This window comes from Dasypus novemcinctus, chromosome 9, assembly GCF_030445035.2.
Source record: "Dasypus novemcinctus isolate mDasNov1 chromosome 9, mDasNov1.1.hap2, whole genome shotgun sequence".
NCBI classification, from domain to species: Eukaryota; Metazoa; Chordata; class Mammalia; order Cingulata; family Dasypodidae; genus Dasypus; species Dasypus novemcinctus.
Genome location: NC_080681.1, coordinates 68369582 through 68382849, shown reverse-complemented (window position 1 = coordinate 68382849; position 13268 = coordinate 68369582). Strand labels below are relative to the sequence as shown.

General features: G+C 38.6%; 1 protein-coding gene across 11 annotated transcripts in view; it reads left to right on the top strand.

Moving 5' to 3' along the window:
- PATJ (PATJ crumbs cell polarity complex component) overlaps window positions 1-13268 on the top strand; it is a 435722-nt gene that overhangs the window by 149666 nt on the left and 272788 nt on the right. For all 11 annotated transcript variants that reach the window (XM_071217421.1, XM_071217419.1, XM_012519032.3 and 8 more), the window contains 3 exons: window positions 99-215; window positions 1863-2258; window positions 6594-6717. In XM_071217421.1, coding sequence (XP_071073522.1) covers window positions 99-215; window positions 1863-2258; window positions 6594-6717 — 637 coding nt within the window. The remainder of the gene's footprint in view (window positions 1-98; window positions 216-1862; window positions 2259-6593; window positions 6718-13268) is intronic.

Below are 13268 nucleotides of genomic sequence, written 5' to 3'. Positions count from 1 at the left end.
TTATTGTACACTTGTACTTAATGGAAAGGTGGAATTAATCTGAAGAGAGTTTGAAACTAAAATACTTTCTTGTTTATACAAGTACTTTATTTTTTCAGGGAGATGATAAAGAGGAAGAAAGTTATATTTTACAATCAAGCAATAATGAAGATAAGACTGAACTTTCAGGAACAATTCATAATATAAATTCATCTTTAATACTTGAAGCACCCAAGGTATTTAGTACAATTATTTGCCATTTAAATGGTTTATTCTCAGCCAGAATTTCTGTAAAGAAGATAAAAATTTGCCTGATTACTCCTTGGCTAAATAGATGCATATTAAATAATCTCCCCTTTAAACTTCTAATTTAAAAGTTTTTACACTGAAACATTTCCCCTCCTTTATTATAGTGCCTCCCATAAATGGACCAGTCACATAGAAGGCATTTTCAAATAACAAACATAACTTTATATCACTAATATATCCCTAAAAATTGGGAGGAAGAATAGAGTTTTGAAGATAGATCTGCATTTAAAGTGCTCTCAAAAATGGAGTTATACAAAAGAATTTTATATTGAATATTTTCTAAAGAAAATAATTATGGTGTAAAACCTTACTTTATGCTTTGATTTTAGAAAGTATTTTTTGGAACTTTTCCTTTTTTAGTCTTAAAATAAATTGTTTTTATATTACTCTTTGTAGTTGATTTTGGTTTTGCTTCACTTGATAATAACTGCCCTGGTGATAGTCTTGGTATAATATTTTGATAGTGTCTCAAACTGACATATTTTCTTATATCCATTATATATTTTTATTGAAGAAATTTTTGTTGAAATTTGACAACTATGCAACAAGTATACCCTCTAACCACATTTGTTTGAAATAACCAGGTTGCAGTATTTAATATAATGTATTAATTTAAAAGTTACACCAGTTATGTTTAGCTGCCAGCGAGAAAACAATGGAAAGGAATGGATTCATTTCAAGAACTTACACTTGGTAGGACTTAATGAATAAGACTTAAAATAAGAAATATAATTGACCTCTTAAAGGTATTGGGCCTCGTTGTGCCAAGGACTCAGGTTCACCAGAGTTAGGTTAAGAGGTTGGCAGATGTATGCTTCAGAAATTACTCAGTATGCGCAAGTATGACTATTTAGTTTCAGTCACATGAATTGCTGTTCTGATTAGTGAAATATAAATTCATTTACCAAACATATTGTATTCATTTGCTTTTGCCATGTATTTTCAATCACAGATGAGAAAAATGTTTTTCTATTACATGGTATATATTATAAAAGTGTTCTTGTACTCAAAGTAGTTGGGACATACTCCCCATGTCTTTAGTCCTTTTTTTTTTTAAATTAATTTATTTATTTATCTCCCTTACCCCCCTTCCCCCCAGTTGTCTGCTCTCTGTGTCCATCCACTGTATGTTCTTCTATGACTGCTGATAAGGATAGACTGAGAATCTGTGTTTCCCCTCTTTAGTCTTTTTAAGTAATAGTGAGAAGTAATCTCTATTTTATGTACTATTTTTTATATTAGATGAATGAGTTAAATATTTAGTGTGCAGTTTAACAAAATTCCTATTTCACATGGCAAATTTTCAGGTGGTTAATGTATAATGAACCTTTTAGAATAGTCATTCACCTTGCCAAGGGCAGATTTCTGCATCTTATTTTACTCTTTGTCCATTTCCTGGCCTGAGTGTTGGTGTGGGAGTGAGTTTGCATTTCTCCTCGTTTTAACCACACATTGCATATAATGTAGAGCATTGCAGTTATGTCAGTGTCTTAATTCTTCAGTTAATGTGTATTTATTGCAGCTTTGGGTCAGGCAATAAGTATTATAAATTATTTGGCAACTTTTATTTACAGGAATTTAGAGATGAACCATATTTTAAAGAAGAACTTGTGGATGAACCATTTCTAGATTTGGGGAAGTCTTTCCAGTCCCAACAAAAAGAGATAGATGACAGCAAGGAAGCCTGGGAAATGCATGAATTTCTGACTCCTAGATTGCAGGAACTGGGTGAAGAAAGAGAAATGCTCGTTGATGAAGAATATGAGCTATTTCAAGACCGCTTTCAGTCCATGGAGTTGTATTCCTCATCCCATGTTCCAGAGGCCACTCCCGTCCCCTCCCTGAAGGAACTCCACTTTGGTGCACAGTGGTTACATGAGAGTGAAACACCTGAGCCTCCAGGAGCAAGATCTATGCCGAGTATGTACGCCCCCGGAATGCAGCAATATGGCTACAGCACTGAAAACACGGTAAGGGAGTATAACAGGTCCTCCACACACCCTCTTTACCTCACCCTTCTCTGGAGGCCTGCATGTAGTAAGTCCGGTAACTGTCAAAACACAAGCTAACAAAATGGAATGGTCTTTTCATAATTAATAGTTTTTCTAAGATGTACCATAGATGTGTAGCATAAGTATGGACCCTGGGTAAGTACAAGTAATATTTTCTTATGAATGCTACACAACTTCTCATTGGAGTCAATGACCTGCATCCTTTGCCTTGCTTTCTTTTTAGTGATATTTTTCTCCAAATTCCTCACTTCAAAGTAGAATTCTTTTGGCTTTTGTGATTTTTTTTTTAATTACCTCAGGGAGACATAGCTATTAAACATTTCTCACCCAGTGTATTTGTCAGGGAAAGTCAAGGCAAAGATGACTTAATTTAAAATACATTGTTTATGTCTTCATCATTCACACTGTTCTTGGTGTTTATAAGATAATAAATGAAAAAGAGACTGGACTCTAGAAAATCATCTTGACATTTGAGATAGTGTCTATTTACAACTTGACAGGAAAGCATTATATTTTAATAGGTTTGCCCTTGCTATTAAATCACCAATCAACTTTATTCAGGACTTAAAAATTTTTTTTTGTTTCCTGCCCTCATTAAATTTTTATGCAAATGAAGAGAAACTTCTTGTATAGAACTTTTTTTTTTTTTTTTTGTAAGGCAGCTTAGCAATGTGCTCTGGTTTCCTGTGCTGAGGTTTGTTAACTTCTCTGTAGTGATCTGCACAATGTGCCTTCATTCGCTCTCTTCAGGGCAGATAGAGGGGGTTGCTTTCCTTGCCTCCCTTTTTTCCTTCTGCAAATACTTGTGCAGGGTGCTGTGCTAGATGTATTCAAAGGACCCCAGAGGATCCCCCCAATGGAGGACTCTGGGCAGTCAACCAGAGAACAGATGTTCTGGAATATGTGGATGATGTCTGGACATGGGAAGAAGTGATGCAGAATTGCGTGCGGTGCTGCCATTGACATTTGTGCTTTACGTCTCCTGTATCTGTAAATGCTCAGCCCCAAACAGAATTTTCATTGTAAGAGCAAACTGGAATTATATATTACTGAATATTCACAAATACACAGGTTTTGAGACTGTTATTCTAAAAATAAAATTTTTCTGTTTACCCAAATATAAGACAACCTGAAATGTAGGCCCATTTTAATATTTAAAGTTTTAGCTATATAGATGAAATAGGCAAATATATAATTATAACATTTACTTTATAAATTTAAGCATTCATATTTAAAGACCTATAAGATTAATTTTTTTGCTTATTCTCACATTTCCTGGTATAATTTTATTCAAGTTCTTTCAGTGCATATTTAATGTCAGTGTATACATTATCACTGGAATCACCTTTTAATCATTTAGCACAGCTTTCCAAATACATCATTTTAATTTCCATATAGATTGTTTGAAATATAGTAATTTTTAAATCCATACTGTCACTCAAAATTTTATCCTGCTCTCTACTGCTCATTTGCATAACAGATTTTTTTTATTCTTCATATTGATGATCTTCACAGTGTAACCACCTACTCTATTAGTTTGTTAAAGTGCTCTTTAAAAAGGCTAGTTTATAAGCAATATTCAACACTTGCAATGTGAAGGACCTGCATCCTAATTACTAAATCTGTCTCTCTATTTTCCAGTACTAATTTTATGAGGTAATCTCTAAAGGCTCCCCAAACTGACATTGATTAAAATTTTTTCAGCCCTGAAGTATCTATCTGAAAAAGGATTTTATTTTCTTAAAATAATTGTATATTTTATGGGAAGCGGACTTGGCCCAATGGACAGGGCATCTGCCTACCACATGGGAGGTCTGCGGTTCAAACCCTCGGCCTCCTTGACCCATGTGGAGCTGGCCCACACACAGTGCTGCTGCACACGAGTGTCCTGCCACGCAGGGGTGTCCCCCGCGTAGGGGAGCCCCACGCGCAAGGAGTGTGCCCCCTAAGGAGAGCCGCCCAGTGCGAAAGAAAGTGCAGCCTGCCCAGGAATGGCACCGCACACATGGAGAGCTGACACAACAAGATGATGCAACAAAAAGAAACACAGATTCCTGGTGCTGCTGATAAGGATAGAAGTGGTCACAGAAGAGCACAAAGCAAATGGACACAGAGAGCAGACAACTGGGGGGGGGGATAGAAATAAAAAAGAAAATCTTAAAAAAATAATAATGATAATTGTGTATTTTTGCTTTGGGCAGTAACCCTTTCCTCCCCTCCCTCCACCCTCCAGTGACAAAAGTCATACCCCTTGGCTGCTGCGCACATCTAGGATGGGCCTCCATCTTTACTTGCCCACCTCTCATTACTGATAGGCCCCTGTAAGGATTGTTTATAATCTAATATTACAAGCTCTGGATGGATTTCAAAAACATTCAAATGCCTTGGAAATATGTAATGTCCAATGCTTTCTCTTTTGAGGGTGCCCTGCAGAAGTGTACTGGGCAATAGCACATCTATCATCATTGTAAGCTCCATTTTGGATTATAGATATAGCTGTATTGTCAGAGTACAAATATGCCCAACTATTATATATTCGAAGCTTATCTTTCTCTATCAACATCACTCCAGGGGGAAGCGGACTTGGCCCAGTGGTTAGGGCTTCCGCCTACCACGTGGGAGGTATGCGGTTCAAACCTCAGGCCTCCTTGACCTGTGTGGAGGTGGCCCATGCGCAGTGCTGATGTGCGGAAGGAGTGCCGTGCCACTCAGGGGTGTCCTCGCGTACGGGAGCCCCACGCACAAGGAGTGCACCCTCTAAGGAGAGCCGCCCAGCGTGAAAGAAAGTGCAGCCTGCCTAAGAATGGTGCCGCCCACACGGAGAGCTGACACAACAAGATGACGCAACAGAAAGAAACACAGATTCCTGGCTGCTGACAACAACAGAAGCGGACAAAGAAGATGACGCAGCAAATAGACACAGAGAACAGACAACTGGGGCAGGGCGGGGGGAAAGGGAAGAGAAATAAATAAATAAATAAATCTTTAAAAAAAAAAAATCACTCCCAGGTTTTAGTTGAAGGATGAAACTATGAAAGTTTATAAATCTGGTTCTTTTGCCTAAGTATTATTTTCCCCAGGGAAATTGTATGTTCATATTTTCTTCTCTATTTAGGAGAAAGCAAACTCATTTTTCTAGAGATCTGACCTCTAATATGCATTATATTGAAATCCCAGATTCTAGTGTCCAGTTCTCTTCTTTTGACTTTCATAACTGCCATTACCTTTGTCCAAATGGCCTCGAAAGTTACTGTATAGTAGATTTTTAAGAACTTGATGTTTACCATTTTTTTCCTTACTCCCTTCTCTGAGAAAAAGTTTTTCCTGCTTCTTTTATTCTATTCCAGTAAGTAGTTTTATCTCCTTGCTTACCCCTATTTAATGTTTGAGCTTAATTTTATGTTCTTTAGGCTCTAAGTATCTGATTTATTACATACTTAGCTATATACATAATTTGTTTGGAAAAAGCTAGCAGTATTTGGTATTCCAGTTCCCATTGAAGTCTGACAGGTATACCTTTATTAAAAAAATAAAACATCGTAAAAGATAAAATCCACGTTTTTGTTTTGCACACACCAAATTTCCAACAATAGAAAATAATATAGTGTTATTTACCTTAACTGAATTATAGTATAATCATATTGTAGCTATAATGTAGTCATTTAAATTTATGTCTATAAAGACATAAAAATACTACAGGAAAATACTGAAGTGAAAATTGTATATTCTGTAAGATTTAACTTTGGAAAAATCCCATAGATGTCTGTATAAAAGGAAGACACGTGGAAAGTGCAATATGCTGTTGAGAGTGCTTATGTATAGATTTTAGGTTTGGCTGACTCACATAGCCACTGGGCAGATAAGAGTGCTAAGGAGGGCAGACAAAGGCTTAGAGAAATGAAATTCACTGTGTACTTTGGGATCAGCAATTAAGCTATTTAAATTATAGCCATCAAAGAACATGATGCAGGAGGTGGTGTGCATCAACAATTGCCCTTTCTGGACTGGATAGCACTTTTATTGCTCTACCTTGATACATGTTTATTTAAATCCACTTATTAATAAAACAAGCTTTGTGTGTGTGTGTTTTAAACCCAGTGGGAAAAAAATGAGATTTTACTAGGCAATATACTCTTGCAGATATTAAGTTACCAGCATTTGTTACTGCTTACCACAGTATAAACCATTACTTGAGAATGCCTGTTTGCAGGGCCAGTTTTCCACTATCATCATTATCTGGTTTGAACAACATTGCATTTTCAGTACTAATGCATTTTTTTTCTTCCTCTTAAGATGAAAGAAAATTTTGGCATTGAATCCCTACCCTCTATAACCTCAAATGAAGGCAACAGTCAACAAGGGAGATTTGATGATCTGGAAAATCTTAATTCATTAACAAAAAGCAGTCTGCATTTAGGTTTGTGGTTTTTGTTTCCCATAAACTCTCTTACATTATTTTGCAATCTTTCAGTTTTATTTTTGCATACAATGAATTCCACTGTCACATTGTCATTTGTTATGGTGTTTTGGATTTAAATCTGCTTTCTTTAGAATACCTGGAAGAATAAGCTTGGCTCATATTTCAACTTCAAACTTTGAGATTCTGTTTTCTGAGAGGGCCACATTTTCTCTGTCTCATTTCACCTTTTATTAACAGTATGGTTAATAAACTAAACTAAAACTAATACCTTAAACTGAATCCGAAGTCTCTACTAATATATATTATGTTCTTCAGTGCTATTAAGTAATATTGTTAGCTCATTGAAGGGGACTGTTAAGTATTAATAAAGAGAGGCATATTTTAAACATTTATGAAACATTTTTACAACCATGAATTACTGTCGATTTTGGTACATTAATAACCTGGTTTCCATTAAAGAATTCCAGAAGTATAGTGCCTCTCCTGGCCTTTCTTCCAATATCAATTCTTATATGCCCCTGAAAACTTCACTTTAAAAAATAATTTTTCTTCACTCAGCACAGAAATGTCGTTATAATATTAACATCTGTGGGTGAGAATGTTAAATTCTCTCATAGCACTGGGATTTATGGAGCCATTGTTCAGGATTTATGCTGTCTTTTAGCTGTTATGACTCTTCTGATGGAAAAGTCTTTCTCTGGACATTTCTTGGGTTGTGTGGTAATGTGTTATAAGGGAGAGGCTAGAGAAAGTATATTATTTCAGGATTCAGTTAAGTAAAATTGGAAGATTGGAATTGTAGTGGTAAAGATGAACGGCAACTACAAGGTAATGCTTGAGTATGACTAATTTTGAATATCTAAGATTAGATGCATCTATGCAGTTTTTCATGATGTATAACAGACCATGACTTGGAGAAAAACAGTATTTTCCCCCCAGACTTTACAGGTATACTGTTTTTTAATTCACCACATTTCTGTAGTTCTCTGACATACCAAATACTTTGAGAAAATTTACTGTACAAATAAATGAATGAGTAGACTGTACCTGTTTGATTATCTTTGATATATTATAGTAGTGTTTCTAATTCTCTGCTCCATTTTGGACGGGATAGTTCTTTGTTGTTGGGTGCTGGCTTGTGCACTGTAGGATGTTTAGTAGCATCTCTGGCCCCTAACCCACCCAAGATGCCAGTGGCAATTCCCGGGTCACATCAATCAAAAATGCTGTATACATTGCCAAATGTCCTCTGGAAGGTAAAATCACTCCTGGCTGAGAACCACTATTTTATACTGTCAGAATGAAAAGAATAAATAAAATATATGAGACCAGTTTCTGGAGGATGGGCTCTAGCATTGGGAAGAAGATAGAAAAAGGGATGTTCTCATGGGATGATCTAGTCCCCCTCTGAGCCCTGATCTGTGTATCATAAACGTGACTCCAAAGTTACTTCCCCTGCCTTCTTGCTGCCTTTATTTCTGCAAATTTGTTAGCTTAGAATAATAAGATTTACTATCTTACAGTTCTGGAGGTTACAAGTCCAAAATCAAGATTTTGGAATGGTGGCTGCACTCTCTCCAGAGGCTCTAGGGGAGAATCCTGCTGTGCCTCTTCTGCTTCAGACAGCCTCAGCATTGCTTGGCTTGCAGCTGCAGAACCCATTCTATGCCTCTGTCTTCCCTCTTTCCCTGGTCATGTCTTCTCTGCTTCTGTCTCTGGTAAATTGCTTGTCATTGGATTTAGGGCCCATCCAGTAATCCAGGATGATCTTATCTCAAATTCTGAACTTCATTACATCTGCAAAGACCCATTTTCAAAATAAGGTTGCATTCATAGGTTCTGGAACATAAACATATCTTCTTTTTTTTTTTTTTTTTTTTTTTAAGAGTTGTGTTTTTTTCAAATAGACATGCATAAAATACAAGATTCCCATATACCACCCTGTTATTAACACCTTGCTTTGGTATGGTACATTTGATACAATTGATGAAAGCACATTTTTATAATTGTATTAGGGCATATCTTTTGAGGGGCCACCATTTAACCCATAACACTGCCTTAATCTATTACTTTGCAAGCTAGAGATCATAGCTTTGGGAATGAAGCTGAGCTTATGTATCTTAGTGCTGTCTTTAATAGTAAAGCATTCATAACTGCAAGCTTTTAGGGAAATTTCTTGAAAGCCCCCAGAATGTAGTGTTGCAGCATGATTATTTAGATTAATGCTAACTATGAGTGAGCTGAGAAATTGTTGATAAAGCTTTGACACAGATTTCGGTGACATACACATAAGTAGTTTTTTTTTTTTTTTTTAAATATAGGGGATTCCCATATCCCCTGCTCCAAGACTAGTTTGTTTGTTTATTTATTTATCTCCCCTTCCCCCCTTCCGCCCCCCCCCCCCCCCGGTTGTCTGCTCTCTGTGTCCATTCGCTGTGTGTTCTTCTGTGTCTGCTTTGTATTCTTGTCAGCGGCACCCAGAATCTGTGTCTCTTTTTTTTGGGTCATCTTGCTGCGTCAGCTCTCCGTCTGTGTGGTGCCGTTCCTGGGCAGGCTGCACTTTTTTCATGCTGGGTAGCTCTCCTTATGGGGCACACTCCTTGCGCGTGGGACTCCCCTGTGCGGGATTTACCCCTGTGTGGCACGGCTCTCGTTGCGCACATCAGCACTGCGCCATGGGCCAGCTCATCACATGGGTCAGGAGGCCCTGGGTTTGAAGCTTGGACCTCCCATGTGGTAGGCAGACACCCTATCCGTTGGGCCATATCTGCTTCCCGCATAAGTAGTTACTAATCAGAATTTCATTTTGCTCTTGAGATCCCTGTCCAGCAAAGAGCAGGATCTGTTTCAGTCCCAGGTCCTTCTGTACTGAGCAGTTAATCTGCTGTGTCACCAGACAAGTCAGGCTTCTTCATGCCTCTCTGTTTCCTCAGCAGTAAAATGAAGGATTTGGGCTAAGTGTTCTCTAAGATCCCTTTCAAATCTGTATCTCTGTCTACCTGTTAGTAACAGACAATCTTAATCAGATTTATCTATGGAATGATTAATTTCAAAATGTTTTGTGAACCTACTAAAGGGCTATTCTTTTTTTCTTTTTTTTAAAATTGATTTTGTAAAAATATTACATTAAAAAAAAATATGAGGACCCCTTCAACCCCACCACCCCCACCCCACCACTCCCCGCCCAGCAACACTCATTCCCATCATCATGACACATCCATTGCACCCGTTAAGTACGTCTCTGGGCAACGCTGCACCTCATGGTCAATGGTCCACATCATGGCCCATACTCTCCCCCATTCCATCCAGTGGGCCCTGTGAGGATTTACAATGTCCGATGATTGCCCCTGAAGCACCATCCAGGGCAGCTCCAAGTCCCTAAGATGCCTCCACATCTCATCTCTTCCTGCCATTCCCCATACCCATTAGCCACCATGTCCACTTTTCCCACTCCAATGCCACCTTTTCTCTGTGGACATTGGATTGGTTGTGTCCATTGCACCTCTATGTCAAGAGGAGGCTCAGATTCCTCATGGATACTGGATGCAATCCTCTCACTTTCAGTTGTAGGCACTCTAGGCTCCATGTTGTGGTGGTTGTCCTTCTTCAACTCCATCTTAGCTGAGTGAGGTGAGTCCAATAAATCGGATTGTAGGTGCTGGAGTCTGTTGAGGCTCAGGGCCTGGCTATCACATTGTCAGTCCAGAGATTCAAATCCCCTAAATATATCTTAAACCCCAACACCAACTACAACTCCAGCACAGTAGCATGAAAGTCTTAAGAAGAGAGATCCCATCTGAGTCCAGATTCATCACGCATAAACACCAGCTCCAAAGAAGGGCCATCTGACATGGCAGTGAACCCTATCTGCCATGACCATAGCACCCATGGGCCTCTTTAGCCCTCAAAGGAACCAATACCTGGGGGTTGTATCTACTTTATCTGTCTCTTAGACTCTGCTCAGTTGTGCATAAGGGCAATCCTCTGACAACCTCCAGACTCTTTTTTAGAGACTCGTAGCCATATAAACTCATTTCTCCTTTCCATTTCCCCCTTAGATTAGGTCAAACAGCATTTTAAAGTCATGTTATTTTATGTAGACAGGGATATTCTGCTGATCCGCATTGAACCTTCCATTCAAGGTCATTCTCCAGTTGCATCATCAGTTGGTAGTTGATAGTGATCCCTCGGTGCCAGGGAGGCTCATCCCCGGGTGTCATGTCCCACACTGGGGGGAAGGCATTGCATTTACATGCTGAGTTTGGCTTCGAGACTGGCCACATTTGAGTAACATGAAGGCTGTCAGGAAGAAATTCCCAGGCACAATGCTGCTCTAGGCCTTGTTCTTATTTCAGGCATATCAGCTCACAAGCATAGTCATTAGCGTCAGGGGCTCACTGTTGGACCCTCGTTCCTTCCCGCTGCATCTGGGAGACTGTCGCTGCTCCCCTAGGGACCACGACAGAGCACCACTGGCCAGGAACCCAGTACCCCCCCTGCTGGGTTTTTAATTGTTGCCACTATGAGTATATCCAAACATTACCATGCACCCTGGACATATGTCCTGTATAGCTCCCTGTCAGCCATGTATCACCTGTCAATAGTATCCTATACCAGTATTCCTCCGTTGCCATTGTTGAACCACTCTGTGATCCAGAACTTCCTGAAAATTGAAGCCCAATATAATGTCAGGATCCCTTACTAGCAAAATGGCATATAGCGATGGGTTTAAAGGTTAGATATAGAATATGTGTTGACTTGGAAAAAAATCTACATCCTATCTTTTTTTTTTCCCCCTAATTATTGAACTTCTCTTAACAAGAGCTAAAGAGCTATTCTTGACCATATACTTAATCCAAAATTATGTGTTATATCAAAGAGTTTATATTCTATTAATACATGGGCTGCTAAACCAGTGTATAAATTAGAATAATTAATAACGGTAAGACATACAAGATAAATGTCAAATGAGTCATACATTTAATATTACAGGATTTTTGAATGGCGGAGGGGCAGAGAGTAGTTCTGTTTCCCAATCTTTGATTCCCCTTCCCTGAAACGTGCTGCCAGCAACCCTGGATCAGTTTCTGTCACTGTGCCCAGGAGTCTAGTATACATAATCATTTGCATACCTGCCTCTACAAATTTAAAATTTAAAATAAACTAAGCCTTTAAAGGGTAAAGATTGTCTCTGGTTATGTTATCATAATTAGTGCTCAAGAAATATTCGATGAATGAAAAAGTGACATGTCCCTATGTGTGGTTATTCACCAGCACATCAATTTCCAAGTTTTTTTCTTTCCTTTGCTAAATTGTACAATCCCACAGTCTCTTCTCAAAATGGATTCATTTTGCCTTTGTTTTGTTGCCATTGTATTCTTTCACCTCACTGAGGATAAACCTTTCAAGAATTTCCCTCATTCCTTTCTGTAAGCATTAACTTCCAATTACCCAGGGACATTTTTTTTGTTTACCTTCTCTGTTTTTCTAACCTCTGTGCCCCTGCTGTGGCCATTGCCTAACAAGTGCAGAGGTCCTCCAGGACTTGATTTGTTTTATGGGCTCCTGGGTGCTGTGGTATGCACGATGAACAGCTCTGTAAGGTGTAACTATGTTCAAGCACTGTGAGAGATAAGAAATGTGTGCCTGAGCACTGCACCATCAAGGGTCTGTGGAGGATGCAACAGGACAAAGGGCACGGGGAGACTGTGTATGGAGCAGTAATAAAAAGTTTTGAACAAACTTTAGCAACCTCTGGAACCCAGTGTTGTAGTTTAAATGGCTGCTTTTACCAACCTATCTGGATGGGAAAGAGCTCTGCAAATGGAGCCAGTTTCCTGTTGTATACTTGAGCAGCTCTAGTTTTGGGTTATTCCTGACACAATCCTGGTCCAATCCTGGAGGGGAGGGCTGCATGGGGATGGGGGGGAAAGACTGCTGAGTTTTCCTTTTATGACACTGAGCAAGGCAGTTATGTTCATCCCATCTTTAGATTATCTGTTGCATTGATAACTGATTAGATCCTGATCCCAAAGCTTTCAGAAAAGATAAAAACAAGTGGCAGTGAGTTTGCTAGAAAATTTGTTCTAGATGAAGATACTGAAAGAGTCGGTGACGCTTATAAGAAAAGTTATAGAAGAGAAACTATAATTCTTTGCAGTCATTTCTGATTTTCTGATAAGCCAAGTCCCCAAAATATACTATAAATGCATGGAACTAAGCAAAGCACTTGATGTATAATTCATCATGTTCTTATAAATATGATAAAGAAAGATTGGTTAGCAATTTATAATTGATTACTGAGCTGAACCTTAAGAGTGATTAATGGATTTATGCCAGCATGGGTGCAGGTCTTTAATGATGTGCTACAGAACTCTGTGCAGGGCTCTGCGTAGTTATTCTTTTTTCTGGTAAATGGAAAAATGACACAGATGGCATTTTGGATAAATTTGCACATTCCAGGAAACTGGGAGGAGTTTTCAATATATGATTGACAGGACTTAGATCCTAAGCAACCTGGCAATCTAGATAAAATATAATAAAACACT